Below are 16376 nucleotides of genomic sequence, written 5' to 3'. Positions count from 1 at the left end.
TCTCTGATCGCTGCTCGAGCGCGTGGTCTGGTTCTCTGGTCTGCTCGACACTGGTCTGGTCCCATCTCGCTGGCGCTGGTCTGGTTCTCGGATCGCATCTCTCAACGCTGGTCTGGTCTGCTCGACGCTGGTCTGCGTCTGGCTGCCCTGGTCAGTCTTGTGGCAACCGGAGCTCCGGGAAGGGGTGGACGTCCAGCCACGCGCTTGCGGCCAGGTAGCCAGCCGTCCTGACTCCCAGCCAAACTATTCTCCGCGGCTGGAGAGCCGAATAAAGACCATTTGGGTCCGTTTCTCTTAGGTGTGCGTCTGTGTGTGGGCCTGTCTATAAGTAGGAATTGTTAAGTGCTTTTGTTGAACATGATTGCATTGCTTAGTCGGTTTAACTCTGCTCTTCCGTGTTCCTCCCCCACCCCTCCCCCCTATTGTAAATAAATATCCATTTGTTGAATGTTTCAGCTCGTTTCTGTCCTTTCCTTCATTGGCTTAGCACGGTGCGTGTTGGGAGAATTAAAAAGGCCATTGCTGCCGTAGTCGTGCATTTGGATCGACGGATCTCAGTTACCATCCGCTTGGGTTACGCACGGGTCGAGCACGGTTACGGCTCGTCCCGTTCGAGCTCCGTCGAGGGTGTGAATTCCTAGGTAGCTCGCCACGTGGGCCTCCAGGTATTTTGAAGATTGGCAAATAACCCTGTCCCACGTGGCTGAATTATTGACGATTCACGGTTCTATAAGGGACCCGTACCTTCGGACTTATCAGAGGGTAACGATCTGAATTCCGGGTGTTTGGTGGAGTCGACTCTGCTGCTCCAACCAGCGGTCGTGCTCGCCACCGAAACTCGGCACCACAACAATATTACTAAAACAGTAATCTTGTATGTATGTATGTATGTATGTATGTATGTATGTATGTATGTATGTATGTATGTACCCGAAATACAGCCAAAACGGAACATGATAGCGCAAAAATTTTCAGCCCACATTACTCACCATTCTCCTGTGGTGAGCAGTATCAAGTTTCATTCAAATCGGGCAACAACAAAAAAAAAAAAAACTTATTAAAAAATCAATTCCCGATTCAGTCAAGTACGCTTCGGGAGAATTTGATCAATGCAAACAACCTCAGCGGTACAGTTTGCTGGAGCTATCTTTTATATTTTTTGAAATGATTTTTTTTTAATCAAACCACTGTCACAACGGGAACCCAACAGGTTCACGGGTCATCTAGTGATCTTTAAATTCCACCAACAACCAGTGCAGGGGAAAAAAAAAGAAAAAAAAAAAAGTTTGCTGAATTGACTTTCATCTGATGCATGGTGCACACAGTGCCCTCCATAAATATTGGAACAGGGAAGTCAAATTTGTTATTATTGCTATATACTGAAAGTGCTCATGGTTGAATCTTTGCTGTGAAATGCACGACCCAGCAGAGGAAACCTACAGGAACAGCTGATTTTATTCTAAAACGAGAAGGGCACTCGGTAGAGCGCATACCTCTACCATGTAATGCCTGACCCACAAGAACACATCAGGCCCATTACATTTTTTAAATATCATGCTAAAAAGTACTATATCGTTTTTGGGCCGATCTCTCAATGGTGAAGAATCACTTTAGAAATTAAATAAATCTCGTATCCAGATCCATAAATCAGATCTTCACCAAAATCGAATCAATTCGTCCTTGTCACATACCCAACATGTCCACCAAGTTTTGTTCGTATCCGTCCACAACTTTTTTGAGATATCGTGCTTTTTATCATTTCTGGCCCGATCTCTCAATGGTGAAGAATCGCTTAAAAAATTCTAGTAGTCGGATCCGGATTCAGATCTTCACCAAAATTTAATCAGTTCGTCCTTGTCACACACCCAACCTGCCCACAACTTTTGGAGATATCCTGCATGCAGACAAACAAAGACAAAGAAGTGAAAACATAAATAACCTCTTTCACCTTCGGTGGTGGAGGTAACAATCAAGATCACGACAATTTAACACAGGTGGAGGAAAATTACCTTGGTGTGTCATTTTCATGATTGATTACACCTGAGCTTTAAATAAGTGCTCTTATAAGGGGGTGTGGGACACTTATCTAACCAAGATATTCTAGTTTTGTATTCTTTATTAATTTTCTGAAATTGGTAGAATTTGTTTTTCACTTGGAAGTTGTGGGTTACGATGAGTAAACAAAGGTGGAAAAAAGTCTGATTTAATGCAATTTAATTCCAAGGTATAAGGCAACAAAAGGTAAAAATTTTGAAAGGGGTCATAGACTTTATATAGGCACTGTAGGTTCCTCTGGACTCCATCTTTGCTCTTTACTTCTTTGGGTTCCTTCTTGGTCTTCCATTTCATTCATCTTCTGATATCAAATCCAAATTTAGTGTATATAGCAATAAACAACAAACAACAAAGTTGACTTCACTGTTCCAATACTTTTGGAGGGCACTGCACATGCATCATATGATACAGTGGCTGGCTGGATGGCCTAGCCCTAGAGGTATGCACATTCGCCTCTAAGCTGTCTAGCCTGGGTTCGAATCCTGACCCAGCTATAAACTATCATCCCGGTGTTTCACAGGTAGGGGATTCATCAACGTGTGTGCCGTCCCTCGGACGGACGTTAAATTTGGCGTCCTGTCTGCCAACATTAATTGGTAAGCATGAAAGATCCCACGGTGTCCTTCGCAAAGAGTAGGTGAGCAATTGCCGGCAGCCTGAACCAATTACCAATTCCTGCCTTAACCTGCAGAGGGCATTGCATCAGCAGCAGAGGTAGTGCATATGAAAGAAGAAATCATCCAGTATATTATATTTATCATCATGACTACATCCAAATTTTAAATGATAAACAAAATTCAAAAGCAGTATTTGTTTAGGGTGTCAGCAATAACCAATAACAATCATTTTTGGTAATTTAATTTACACATTGAAAATTACCTCCAAGTCCCATCCAAAACTGTCCCAAATACATTTCAGAGCATTGTGTCGTTCAGTAGCTGGGGGCCAAGGCTATGAAGCCTATTGGCAATGCTCCACTAGACTAGCATTCACAGTGGTTGATAATTCAAATATATGATTGAGAATGGAGCATACAGGAAACAAACTCGGCTTGTGAAAGTAAATGTTGTTATCCATTCATCAATGCAAGCCAAATGACTCACTGACATTCAGGGAGGAGGTAACTATCGTGTAATATGTAAAAACCTGCAGAACCAGATTGATGGTGTTATCAGCTAGGTAGTTCGATTTAAATAAAAATAAAAATAAAATAAATATATATATATATATATATATATATATATATTTTTTTTTTTTGAAATACTCAAAAGTACGAGGGTGAGTCGAAAGGTATCCACAATGATTTATTAAAAAGTGTGTTGTGTTGACAACATTGCTTATTGTACTTGCAGGTACAAGCACGAACCGAGTTTAAACCTTGAGCAGTCAATAGTTGTGTCGTTGTAAGGTAGTGAACATGATTTTGTATGCCACTGCTCCGCTGTCCATTTGCTCCAAAGAAAAGCAGTGTGCAGAGATACGGTTTTTGTGGGCTAAAGGTGTACCAGGGGCAAAAATCCATCGCAGACTTTCAGCACATTATGGGAATAGTGCTTTATCGCAGGGGAGTGTGTATGATTGGATTACCATGTTCAAAAACGGTCGCACAACTGTCACTGATGTTGAACGATCTGAACGTCCATCCACATCCACAACAGAAGAAAACATTGAACGAGTCCATGCCATGATGCTGGATAACCGACAGCTGACTACTGACGAAGTGGCAAAACATCTGAACATCAGTCATGGTTCTGCACATGAAATCATCAACAACTGACTTGGTTTTCATAAAGTTTCTGCAAGATGGGTTCCAAAACAACTCGCAGAAGAGCACAAGCGCAACCGTGTGACAATCTGCCAAAGCTTTTTCAACTGCTTTTGTCATGAAGGAAACGCTTTTTTGAGAAAGTGTCACTGGAGATGAGATGTGGATCCACCATTACAAGCTCAAGAGCAAACGCCAGAGTATGGAGTGGAAACATCTGAAATCACCAGTCAAAAAAATTAAAATGTCAACCATCGGCCAGAAAAGTGATGTTCACACTTTTCTGGGAATCGTATGGCCCAATTTTGGAACACTATCAAGAGGGGAGCACAATGATAAACAGTGTCTGTTATTGTGAAATGCTCCTAGACTAAATGAAACCAGCTATTTTATTGAAACGCCAAGGGCTACTGTCAAAAGGTGTTGCATGACAATGTCCGTGCACACACACTGCCGGCCATGCTGTGGAAACTCTTAGGCAATTGAAGTTTGAGCTGTTGGAGCATTGTCCGTAGTCCTGACCTGGCCCCTTCAGACTTTCACCTGTTTGTTCCACTCAAAGAGGCTTTCAGAAGCTGCCACTTTGCCAGTGACCACCAAGTGAAAGAAGCGGTGCATGTGTGGCTCATCACTCAGCCAAAAACTTTTTTTTACTGAGGGCATATAGAAGCTTGTGAACCAATGGACTCAGTGTGTTGAAAAGGAGGACGATATGGGGAAAATGTTGCTCTTGTAGTTATATTATTTAAATAAAAATATATTGAAGATACTTTTTGACTCACCACGTATATAACGTCCACAAGCAAGTGAAAAGCCAAGCACGCGCTCTTCCATGAGCCTCCATCTTGAACAGAAAAAGATGCACAACAAACAAACCTGTATACGCTGTATGGAATCGGGAGAAGCGTTGGCCTTGTTGATAAGACTCGTGTGCTCCATGTACTCACAAATACGCTGCAAGAAGCTCAATGGTTCATTGAAAATTACAGGCATCGTTATTTTGGAAAGTTCCTGCACACGAGAACAGACAAATGCTAGCGACAGTCAATTAATGATTAATGTACAGTAAAATTAGCAATACTTCAAAATATAGTAGTAAGGGAGACATTAAAAGGGGGAGCACTGCATAACCTCTCAGCCTGAGAGGGAAGGAAGCGGAATATAAAAAGGTATTTATGTCCCATAACTAATGAACCAAGACACAATATACAAGTCAAAAATAAGGGAAGTAGGGGAGGGGAGCTCCACGAAATGCCACGATAAGCTTTTTATACTCATTAATATGGCGTTTGTCCAAAGATGGAAAAACCCCTTGGGGAGGGAGGATATTATTAATATTAATATTACTAGTACGTGCCCGTACGTGCGTGGCCGTACGTGCAAAAAAAAAAAATAAAATAAATTCAAACCGCGAACCAGAAACAACAACCACACAAGTCGTTCCTTCGCTCTCGCATGCCCATATGTGCATGGCCCGGAAATTCGCATATCGCAGTTATGATGATTCGCAATTTAGTTTTAATGGCCAATTATTCAATTAGCGCCAACGTATTTTGCCTTTTCGCAATGTCATCGCAAGGAAAAACACAAAGAGAAGAGAAGAGAAAAAGAAAGAAAAAAAAAAGTACGTGCAAAAAATAAATAAATAAAAGTTTCAAACAAACACACAGGCCGTTCCTTCGCTATCGTAAACGACGACTGGATTGGGGCATTGTGTTTATCTATAAATGCGCATAAGAAATCGATAAATTATTAGAATACACCAAGTCCTCACTTTCCGGAAGTCCGTACGTTGTAACCGTAATGGGGAACGCGGCTGAGGTTCTCTTCCCCATCGGCCACGCCCACGCAGCAACGTGTCTCGTCATTGGTTGGTAAATAAATGGCCATAACTTGGGAAGCACTTGTCTGATTAATATCAAACCTTGAAAAGGCACATACTCAGGTCCCCAGCAATATACCTGGCAAGTTTCAATTAGATCGGACGAGTGGTTGTCGAGAAACAGCGGTCACAGAGACTCACACACACACACACACACACACACACACACACACACACACACACACACACACACACACACACACACACACACACACACACACACACACACACACACACACACACACACACACACACACACACACACACACACACACACACACTGCTGGAATTAAAGATAGATGCTATCATGCCTGGTGTTGGCTTAATGGTTGGGATGGTGGGCTTGGGATCCCAGAATCCTGAGTTCAAATCTCCCTTGGCTGGTGAATTAATACCAGGTGGGGTTGACTCTGCCTGTCATCCTTCTGAGGTCAGCAAAACGAGTACCAGCTTGCTGGTATCCTGTGTTGGAGTGGCGAATCGTCCAGGATTGTGCCCAAATGCCAGGGAGACTGCTGAGGCAGCACTAACGCTCTGCACATCGCTCTGAGTATAATCCCAATGGATGGATGGATTATGCTATTATCATTAGTGTTATTACTTTTGTTATGAGAAGTGGTCTTAGAAAAAACACCAAAAGATTAGCAATCTTCACACGGATTTCGCTCAAGGTGGGAAACCCCCCTTGTGGAGAGGGGTGGGGGGGGGGGAAATGAAGTCACTTCATCATCCATTGCATTTGGTAGCGGAGGTAAGTCTTATTACATCCATTCCATTCGCTCATTATTCAACAACTAATTTGTCTTTAAAATCATGTTAATCACTTATTAGACCGGAAAAAAAAAAAACTTGCTCCACTTGATGTCGTTGATATTCCGTTCTCCATGTTGTGCTCATCTTGGGCTCCTTGTCATGCCTTTTACATGATCCGTTCTCCATGTTGTGCTCGTCTTGGTCTCCTTGGTCATGCCTTTTACATGATTTAAAATTGTCAGTGATTGTACATTTTCTACAAAAACGTTCCCCAGCTTTGGAACTCCGTTTCCTGACCCAAATGGGGACAATTTGACAGTGGGGGAGTGGTGGACACAACAAGCAAAGGAATGAGGTAAGAAGAGAGGAAGAAACCTCCATGAGTATGAGGGCTAGGTTAGATATTGGTTGATTGGGAGGGGGGAGGGGGTAGATAGAAAAGATTACAGATGGTGTGGGGGGTGACATGAGATGGTGGTGGTGACATGAGATGAGCCCTGCAAGCAAGAATTGGATTGAACAGTCTCAGAAACATTGTTCCACAAATGTGAGGAAAGAGAAACAAAAAAGTGGAGGTGAGTGGAGAGAGTTTAACCAAGGAGTGTGTGTTACATTCATTATCTCGACATGATATTATTTTCTTCGCAAGCCCCCACCCCAGCCTGAACTAAATTTTAATTTTTACTGCATCCAATATATTTTGATTTCAAAATCTAAAATAAAAAATAAATAAATAAACTTTTTTCAGCACCATGTGATGGTTTTACCACGAAAGGCCGTATCTTGATGTACTGGAGTCATTAATTACCTCCGCCACTGAAGGTGAAGGAGGTTATGTTTTCACCCCGATCTCTGTCTGTCTGTTTGTTACTTGGCAAAATCTTCGATTTTGTCAAGTATGTTGGGTCTGTTCCGTTTGTTGGTTTGTTATCTTGCCAAAACGAAGTTTTTGCAAGATATGTGTAAGTCAGCTTGTATGTTTTTTATTTTTTTGTTTGTTTTTTTTTTGTTTGTTTGTCTGTCATCACGTATAAAAAATTCTGCAGAGCACACTTATCATTGGAAATTTTTGTAACTTGGCATATCAGAGGCCTATAGAGGTCCCTTTCAGCGCATAAAATTTTGAAGGTCAAGGTCACTTTGTCGCAAATCAGGGGAGTCGACGAAACCCGTATTTTTTGAGTAATTTTGATCGGATCGTCTTCAAACTTCATGGGAATATAGTTCATGGTCTGGCGCTGAGCTGATTAATTTTTGGTGGCGATTGGCCTTGACCTTCACGGTTAGCGCCTGAGGTCAAACATATTTGACCCCAAGGTCAAATTTTCAAGTTTTAGGAACCATATCGTGTAGTACCTCAAATTGAACACCTCGATGAGTGCTTTCTAGATATGTCAAGCTTGAGACATTATGACGTCATTTGGTGACGTTATGAGGCAAACGCATATTTTTCATGGTTACTCTGTAGAACGATTCTCATCGGAATCTCTCGTAGGCAGATATTCCTCAAGGAGTTGCTCCTGGTGGATAGCAGCTCTGTTCATCTCAGTGTGACCTTAAATAAGTCACACGTGGTCACCTTTTGGCAAGATACGGGTCACCCTGCGGGTGACATTGGTTTTTATTTGTTTGTCCGGTCATCTACAGCCCAAACGGCTGGACCAGTGGTTCTTAAATTTTTACACCTGATAGGCAATCCACCTGAGACGGTCCGCATCCAAACGCCGTCTTAATCGAACTAAACGTCACGACGTGACGTCACACAACGTGAAAACACATTTTTGGACATAACTCAGTGACCGGAAGTCGTAGCGACTTCCTGTTGACGCCAAAACAAACTTCAATGGAATATCTAAATGTTTTAAGATGCATGTTAGTACAAATTGTGCACAGTTTTCACAAGCGTATGACGTCAAAGTTTTTAGCTATTGGCGTGATTTAAAAAAAATTCTATTCGTTCTACAGGTCACAATTCTTAACCGATTTGGATGAAATTTTAACAGCTGAACGAAATCCACAGTGCAAAAAGATGTGACTTTTGGTGATGTTCAAGATCAGGATCTGGATTCTGCATCACTTTATATTATCGCCCATTATAAACCAATGGGTAATTTTATGAATTACACATGACTATTTCTCAAACAGTTTTGCACTTATTATATTGAAACTTGTACTGTCTATTTATGCATCTAATATTAACATGTGTACAAAGTTTGATCGAAATTGACCCAAGGTCAAGGTCAGGGTCACCCAAAATATGAAAAACACACATATAAAATACATATTTTTGTTTTACAACATATTTCAAACCTGATAACGGGATCGTAAAGCTGGTTGAAAAGCAATGTTCCGAGGTATTTTCAAATATTGTCGACAATCAGAATGAAGGCAACAAGCACCGATGATAAGTTGTTAAATGTCACATGGTGGCTTTAAATGAGTTGTGAAAATTTTCAATCTGCTGCCGTTATCATGACAATGCGCGCCTGATCATTGTTATTTGTGACGTCGCGTCATTTTATTGATGTACGAACAAATAAACACCACACATTCCATGACATTACAGCTTGGACCACCACACGGAAAGGTCAACTAATTTGCCAAGTGTCGTGCTTAGCACGATTTTTCATTTGTTTGTTTGTCTTTTTGTGTGCAGGATATCTCAAAAAGTTGTGAACGGATTCAGATGAAATTTGGTGGACAGGTTGGGTGAGTGACAATGACGAAATGATCTGGATCCGGTGACAATAATTTTTTTTAAGTGATTCTTCACCATTGAGAAATAGGGCCAAAAACTATATATAGCACGATATCGCAATGGATGGATTCACACGAAACTTGGTGCACAGGTTGGGAATGCCACGAGGAAGAATTGATTCGATTTTTGATAAAGATTCGAATCCGGATGCAGATACGAGAATTTTTTAAGTGATACTGTTGTGAATCTGGAAGCCATGAGCACACAACATACAGGTCCTGTAGCTCAGTTATATCGATAAGTAAATGTGGATAGATAGCTCCCTTTTCCTTGTCTAATGGGTAAATAAATGTTCATGCGCCGTGAGTTACTTTTGATAGTTAGGATTTCCTTTTATTTGTAACACCATCAACGATGACAGCAACGGATTACTACAGCTTTGCAGAAAACAATAACAACCCCCTGCTCCCGGATTCTCCGCGCGCTGAGTGGGGGAGGGGTCATACCTCCACCCACCGATGCGCTGGGCAGCGCGCTGAGTGGGGGAGGGGTCGAGCCGCAGCGGTGCGCATAAAAGGGGAGTCAGTCAATTGGTCTCAGTTGGTCTGGAGCCTGGGAAGAAGCTGGTCTTGCTCGTCGTCGTCATCTTCCTCCTCCTCCGCCACACGATCGAGCGCTCGAGAGACACCATCCCCCCCCCCCCGCAAGAACCGAAAGGGTCGCTCGCCGGTGCCTGGATTCGGCTCGCCTCCCGCTGGCGCCCAGACAGAGTCAGCTTGAAGACCACACGAGGTGGACAGGTCCAAGACAGACCCTGGTCTTCAGCCCGACTGTCCTCCGGGCTGGAGGTCCGAATAAAGACCATTCGGTCTGATTCTTTGGGTGTGTGTGTGCGTCCGTGGGCCCGTCTATTAAGTAGTGAACTGTATAAGTGCTCTTGTTGTACATAAAATCCTGAGTAGCAGCTGAAATTGCATACCTCCATTAATTAATATTCGGTTTAGCTCTGCCCTTATGTGCTCCCCTCATCCCCAATTGTGAATAAATACCCCGATTGTTGAATATTTCAGCTCGTTCGCGTCTATTCCTTCATTGGCTTCGCGTGCTGCGTGTTGGAAAATTAGCCAGGCCATTGCGGTTGTCATGGGATATTTGGGACCGATGGATCTCAGCGATCAAACCGCTCGGATCGCACACGGAACGGGTACGCTATGCTGCTCGTTCCGTACGGGAGGCGTTGAGGGTGAATTTCCCTGGTAGGTTGGACCACGTGGGTATTTAGGTAAATTGAAATTTGCAATCGACCCTACCCCAAGTGGTCTATCTCTTGGCGAACTTCGGTCCAATAAGGGACCCATACAATTCCAGAGTTTTCCAAAAAGGTACGATCTAAATTCCGGGCGATAGGTCGAGCCGACTCTGCAGCTCCATCTCACGGTCATGCTCGCGGACGACGCCCGGCCCCACAACAATACTTCACCATTGAGAGATGCGGCCAAAAACTATGTAAAGCATGATATCTCTAAAAGTTGTGGACGACCTGAAACAAAACGAGGTGGAAGAGTTGGTTAGGTGACGAGAACAAGCAGATTCAATTTTGGTTAAGGTCCGGATTCAGATCCGACCTATCAGTGGGATACAAAATATAAACTGTTCAGCCTGGCAGAGGTACGCGCTCTTCCGAATGCCGTTCCATTTCACCAAGTGTCACTCTGAGACTGAGTTTTTTTTTAAATCTGTTTGTTTGTTTGTCCTTACAGAACTTGTGTTTTTCTCCACAACCGCTTGTCGGATCGAAACAAAATTTTCACCATAGGAGCGACGACTCATGTGGAATCCTTTTTTGAGAGTAATGATGTCATAGGTCACACGGTGTGGCAACAATGTTGGAAAAAAAGGAAAACCTTGGACCTCTATCTCTGAAACCACACAAAGGAAAATATTGAAACTAGGCACACAGCAAGTACTCCTAATGGGGAATGTTTGATATATTATGACGTTATAGGTGTCTTCATTATGACATCATAATTGCATATGCAGAATTCTACATCTGATGAGTATGAAAATTGAAGGTCTTTGGATAAAATGGTCCACAGAAAATTTTTTGATGATGACATCGGTCACGTGATTCGGCATCATATTGTTTTGTTAAAAAAAAACTCAAAATTTTTTTTAAAAAAAAAACTCAAAAATCTTCTCCAGAACAGCTCCACAGATCGAGGGGAGAAACTTCATACAAATGTTCCCCAAGCCATAGGTATACAAGTTTAAGGAATAATTGATGGGTCACATGGTTTGACAGCCACATTGAATTGAAGAAAAATATTAAATCGTGTTTTCTCTGGAACCGTTTAATCAATCGCGGTGAAACTTCAAATTATGATCTCGTAGTGATGGGGAAGACACGTTTTAAATTTCAACTTCATCAGACACATGGTCTGGCAGCTGGATTTATTCTAATTTTTTAATAATAAGGCTCACTTGGCTGTGCCTGGATGGGTTTGAGGGTCGAGGAGTCGCAGCTGAAATGCAAATCCTATCCAGGTTCCTCCTGATGACTTCATCTTTGCTTTTTCCTTGTTTGGGTCCCTTCTGATTACTCCAATGCAGGACTGTACCTATTTGGTCTTCCATTTGACTTGAATTTACTTAAATCCCATTCTGAATCAAGTTGAATAAAGAGGACATCATGAGTTAGGTGTCCGATCAAAGTGGGGTTGTATCAAAGCGGGACGTCTTGGTACCAGGTCATCACTGCCAGCAGTTATAAAGTGGCAGTTCTAATCATGTCTCTTATGAATCACGCAACACACCAGTGTACAAACACCACACAAAATAAATCACACAAAATAGGTCCTGGTGAGGGTCGACAATCTCTCATTGCTCTTTTTCTTGTTTTGCATGCATTTGTTTGAGTTTGAAAGATATTAATGTTCCTGTTTCAAATCTATTTCAAAATTGTTCATGGTTAAAATCGTGTTTTGTGAATGGAACAAAGACAAGGACTACATTAATTGAGAACACCAATATAATCATTTTCAAACACCTTGTCAATTACTAAAAGTAAAGGTACGAGATAAAATGCAGCTTTCAGAAAAATACAGTAATCCCTCGCTTTAAACGTAATTTTCGAGAAATGCATCCCTCATTTAAAGTGAGGATTCCTGTGGACTGCTTTCAAGAGGTAAAACATGCGATTTTGTAAGCATCACTCATATTTACATACCATGCCAATGCATTTACGTAGAAAACTCCAGATACTGAAATTGCTCCGCGAATACATTTGTGCTGGGAGTTTTGTCCTGAAACAAGAAAAGCCAAGTGAAAAAGAGGACCGACAATTCGGTTGCACAAAACAATGTGCCTTTTACATATAATTTTATGCGTCTCTTTTGTGAAAGATAATCACCATTGAAGTTAAAATTACAAAAATTTACACAAGCACAATGATTTAGAGAAGTCAAATAGGAAGAAGGAAGCAAGCAAAAGATGAATGTGCCATACAATGAATGTACATCATTATGCTATATTTTGAGGAGGAGGAGATTGGGACCATACTCTGTGCAGAGCGTTGGTGCTGCTTAAGCAGTCCCTTTGGCAATTGGGTACAATCCTGGATGGGTTGCCACTCCAACACAGTATACCAGCATGCTGGCACTCATTTTGCCGACCACAGAAGGATGACAGGCCGAGTTAACCCCACCTGGTATTAATTAAACAGCTGAGCAGGATTTGAACTCAGGACCCTAAGATCCAAAGCCCACCACCGTAACCATTAAGTTAACACCAGGCATACATTTTGAGGGATGTGTATATATATATACATACATGTATATATATAAATATATATATATATATATATATATATATATATATAAATATATATATATATATATATATATATATATATATGTATGTATGTATGTATGTATGTATGTATGTATGTATGTATGTATGTATGTATGTATGTATGTATATATATATATATATATATATATATATATATATATAATTTCAGTCATCCTCTTAGATGTATACGATATGCTCATACATAAGTTGGGTAATTGCACTAATATGATATTCTTTCATGTTGCAGGCTAATACTCTGCACAAACAAAACATGTATTACTCCAACAGCAATCCTCTGAACTGCTTACTCTTTGGTGGTGGCTCGTGCCTTGAGGAGGTATTCACACCCCTTGACATTTTCACATTTTGTTGTCTTACAGCCTGAATTTAAAATAGATTTAGTTTATTAATTTGTCACCGATCGACACAAAATATCCTAATATGACCAAGCGAAAATACGTTTTCAGAAATTTTTACAAATTAATTCAAAATGAAAAGCTGAAATGTCTTGTGTCAATACGTATTCAACCCCTTTTAGTGTAGGCATATTTGCAATTTCGTGTATTTTTTTTGTTAAAAGCAAAAACTCACTTGATTTTGTAAGAAGGTATCATAAGCTTTATAAAAAATTAGGGTGGCATTTTTTTCTGAACTTTCTAAGGGCATGAAATCCAAGATGGCGTCCAAAATGGCCGCCGAACACGAATAATGCGATATCTTCGCGAATACATGTGATACAATTACAAATGAAGTCTCTAAATATATGTTTTCTGAGACCAGGAATCTAATGGAATCATCAAATTTATGTTATATGTATGATCTACATGCCAAATTCCAAAATGGCAACCGTGCACCCACAATGTAAGCTATACCTTCTCCCTTTGCATGTACCACCAAGCCAATAGGATTTTGTAATTACAAACCAAGTATCTACCTATTTAAAGACAAGTATTTTTTCCACAAAGAATACATAATTAACAAACCAACAAACAGATCTAAATAAAATTAAATACTTTAATTACTGTTCAATACAGTGTTCAATCTCTTAAATCGTTTAAATAGGAAGATGCAAAAAGTCATACTGATTAAATGCCTGGCTTTCATTTAGTAGTTTTAACAATGGATATCAAGTGAATTATTATTTTGTGAATGTCATAGAAAGTAACACCTCAATCTTCAGTCTTCATTTATCCCTGGCTGATGGTAAGGGGTCTCAGTGCGGTGTTTGAAAGCGACTTCTTCATGTTTTGTTTCATAGGTGACCTGCCGATCAGACTTGTATGCACATACGAAATGTTGTGCCAGCACAGATACACTTTGGTTCATAGATTCGGCCCTGCTGATTGTTTTAACCTGATGTAAACCTTGGATAGCATGCTTGCAGAAAAGTTGAAGCAAAGCAGGTGGTTCACAATTATCAAATGTTTCTTCGAATTTCCATAGGGTTGCGCTTGCAATGTCTCTTCTCAGTATTTTAGCTGCTTTCAGAAGGACTTTCACATCTTCTCTTAGGTCTTTTGTATCGGTGGCCAACGCACCAGCTAACAAGGTTTCTTTGGCTTTTGTAGAAAGTACTTGCTCAGGTTTGGTTTTGTCTGGAGGCCTGGTGAAGTGCACATCAGCGATGTTGTCCAAAATCAGTTGCTTTAAGTATGGTTTGTATCGCGGATTGTCCGGTAAAGGGAACCCATTGGCTTCTAGCAAACCAACATATGATTGTTCAATGTCATTCATATTCAAAGCTGAACTGTTAGATGTGTCATTCATTTCAGTTTCCACCATATCGAGCATCTCCAGGTCAGACACTAACTGTGCAAAATGAACATGCTGTTTTGGAGGTCCGTTAGCTTTTTCTATGTCTCGTTTTGCATGGCCTAAGCACAGAAGGTGATACTTCATGTCCTCAGCAACTTTGAAATCTTTGATATCAATTTAGTCAGGATAGGAATTGTTATACAAGTCTCAGAACTTAATTAGAACATTCATAGAGGCCTTACTAGGTCACTATGATGCCTGACAGTGGATTATCGACAATGAGTTGTTTTAACCATGTTCCGCACATGGGACACTCGTGTACGTTTGATAAGTTGGACAGTATCCCAATAATTTCAGCTTTATCACAATTGTTTCTGGGTTCAACACTATTGTTCCAACACCAATTGACAATATGTGCAAAGTGTAGTCGAGTGTTCTCATTATCAAACACTGCACCAGTTCCCATCCTCCAAAGACAAAAGAGTGAACTTGTGAATGATGTACATTTCTCTGGCACTGCAGTTCAGTCAAATTGCCAATTTCCTGCTGATGTCATCTACTTGCACAAATCCCAAAAGCACCAATTCACTATGGTTATCAACAACTCTTTTCCATTTGTCAGAAAATGAAAATGGCATTGTGTTTTTTCATTGCAGGCATGTGACCTGTTGTCTACATTTGATTGGCAGTTTCAGAGCACACCAAATCCATTAATTTTTTGTGGATTTTTCTAAAATAAAATAAGTGGAAAACCACCTCAAAACAAACTCAGAATCGGATCACACTTAACTGCTTTTGAACAGCATGTTTGAAGAGCATACAAATAATATATATTTCACCAAGAGAAAATGCTCAAATTCAAGATTTATCCTGAACAGATCTTTTCGAAGAACAACATATAATTATTTGCCTGCACAAAAGTTCTGGCCTAAAATTTATTCAATCTTATATGTCAACCTGTATTTTTGCATGCCATTTGTCTGGGTGTTGTCTTCTGTGTCATGGTTCACACGGTCGCTCATTATGGAAGAAGATGTTCCACTGACACTGTGCTCACCAGACTTCATGGAACTGCTGTCCACGATATCTGCAACACAATGACAGAATTAATAGCTCAGCATCACAATCTTCTGATCAGAACAAATCTTTGCCTGGAGGCTTTACTGTAAATTTTGTTTTCGAATTTGTGATTGCTACATTTTCCCAATGGACATACAATTCCAAGTCCGATCAATGTCTTACTGCAATTTCAAATCGCATGAAGGCTTCAAAAATGTGATGTGGTCCAGTAGACTCTCCAGCTTCATTCAAAGTCACAATACAACTTTGTTATCAACACAGCTGCACTTTTATAAGGAGTATTTTAAGATCTGTGTAAACTTAAATTGCAAACACCAATCGACATCAAACATGAGATTTGAATGTGGGATCCAACATCATGAGCCATGCGCTCAATGGCAATGCCAAGCAGGCCAGCCTAAGTGATATCTCCCAAACAGCAATGTGTTAAATGATGCTCTCTCATTGGTAGCCCAGCCCCCCCCCCCATCCAAAACGATTTTAAATCAGTGTTCTCTACCATTGCCAAAGTGTACTCCCAGCAGGGGGTCTGCCATTTT

The 16376-nt window shown here is 40.8% G+C and overlaps 1 protein-coding gene across 14 annotated transcripts in view; it reads right to left on the bottom strand.

Annotated features, from left to right (window-relative positions):
- The window catches only part of LOC147034052 (oxysterol-binding protein-related protein 2-like), a 127365-nt gene that overhangs the window by 40318 nt on the left and 70671 nt on the right, over positions 1-16376 (bottom strand). For 11 of the 14 annotated variants that reach the window (XM_085875790.1, XM_085875745.1, XM_085875781.1 and 8 more), the window contains 3 exons: positions 15715-15844; positions 12380-12455; positions 4697-4831 (listed from right to left, as the gene is read on the bottom strand). In XM_085875790.1, coding sequence (XP_085731916.1) covers positions 4697-4831; positions 12380-12455; positions 15715-15824 — 321 coding nt within the window. In that variant the 5' untranslated portion in view covers positions 15825-15844. Of the gene's footprint in view, positions 1-4696; positions 4832-6555; positions 6679-12379; positions 12456-15714; positions 15845-16376 lie in introns of those variants that run through there. The other 3 variants (XM_085875815.1, XM_085875829.1, XM_085875825.1) reach the window with 3 other exon arrangements.

Source organism: Eptatretus burgeri, chromosome 1 (assembly GCF_056783735.1).
Source record: "Eptatretus burgeri isolate ZD-2024b chromosome 1, Ebu_testis_v1, whole genome shotgun sequence".
In the NCBI taxonomy this organism is placed as follows: Eukaryota; Metazoa; Chordata; class Myxini; order Myxiniformes; family Myxinidae; genus Eptatretus; species Eptatretus burgeri.
This window is presented reverse-complemented; position numbering and strand designations above follow the sequence as displayed.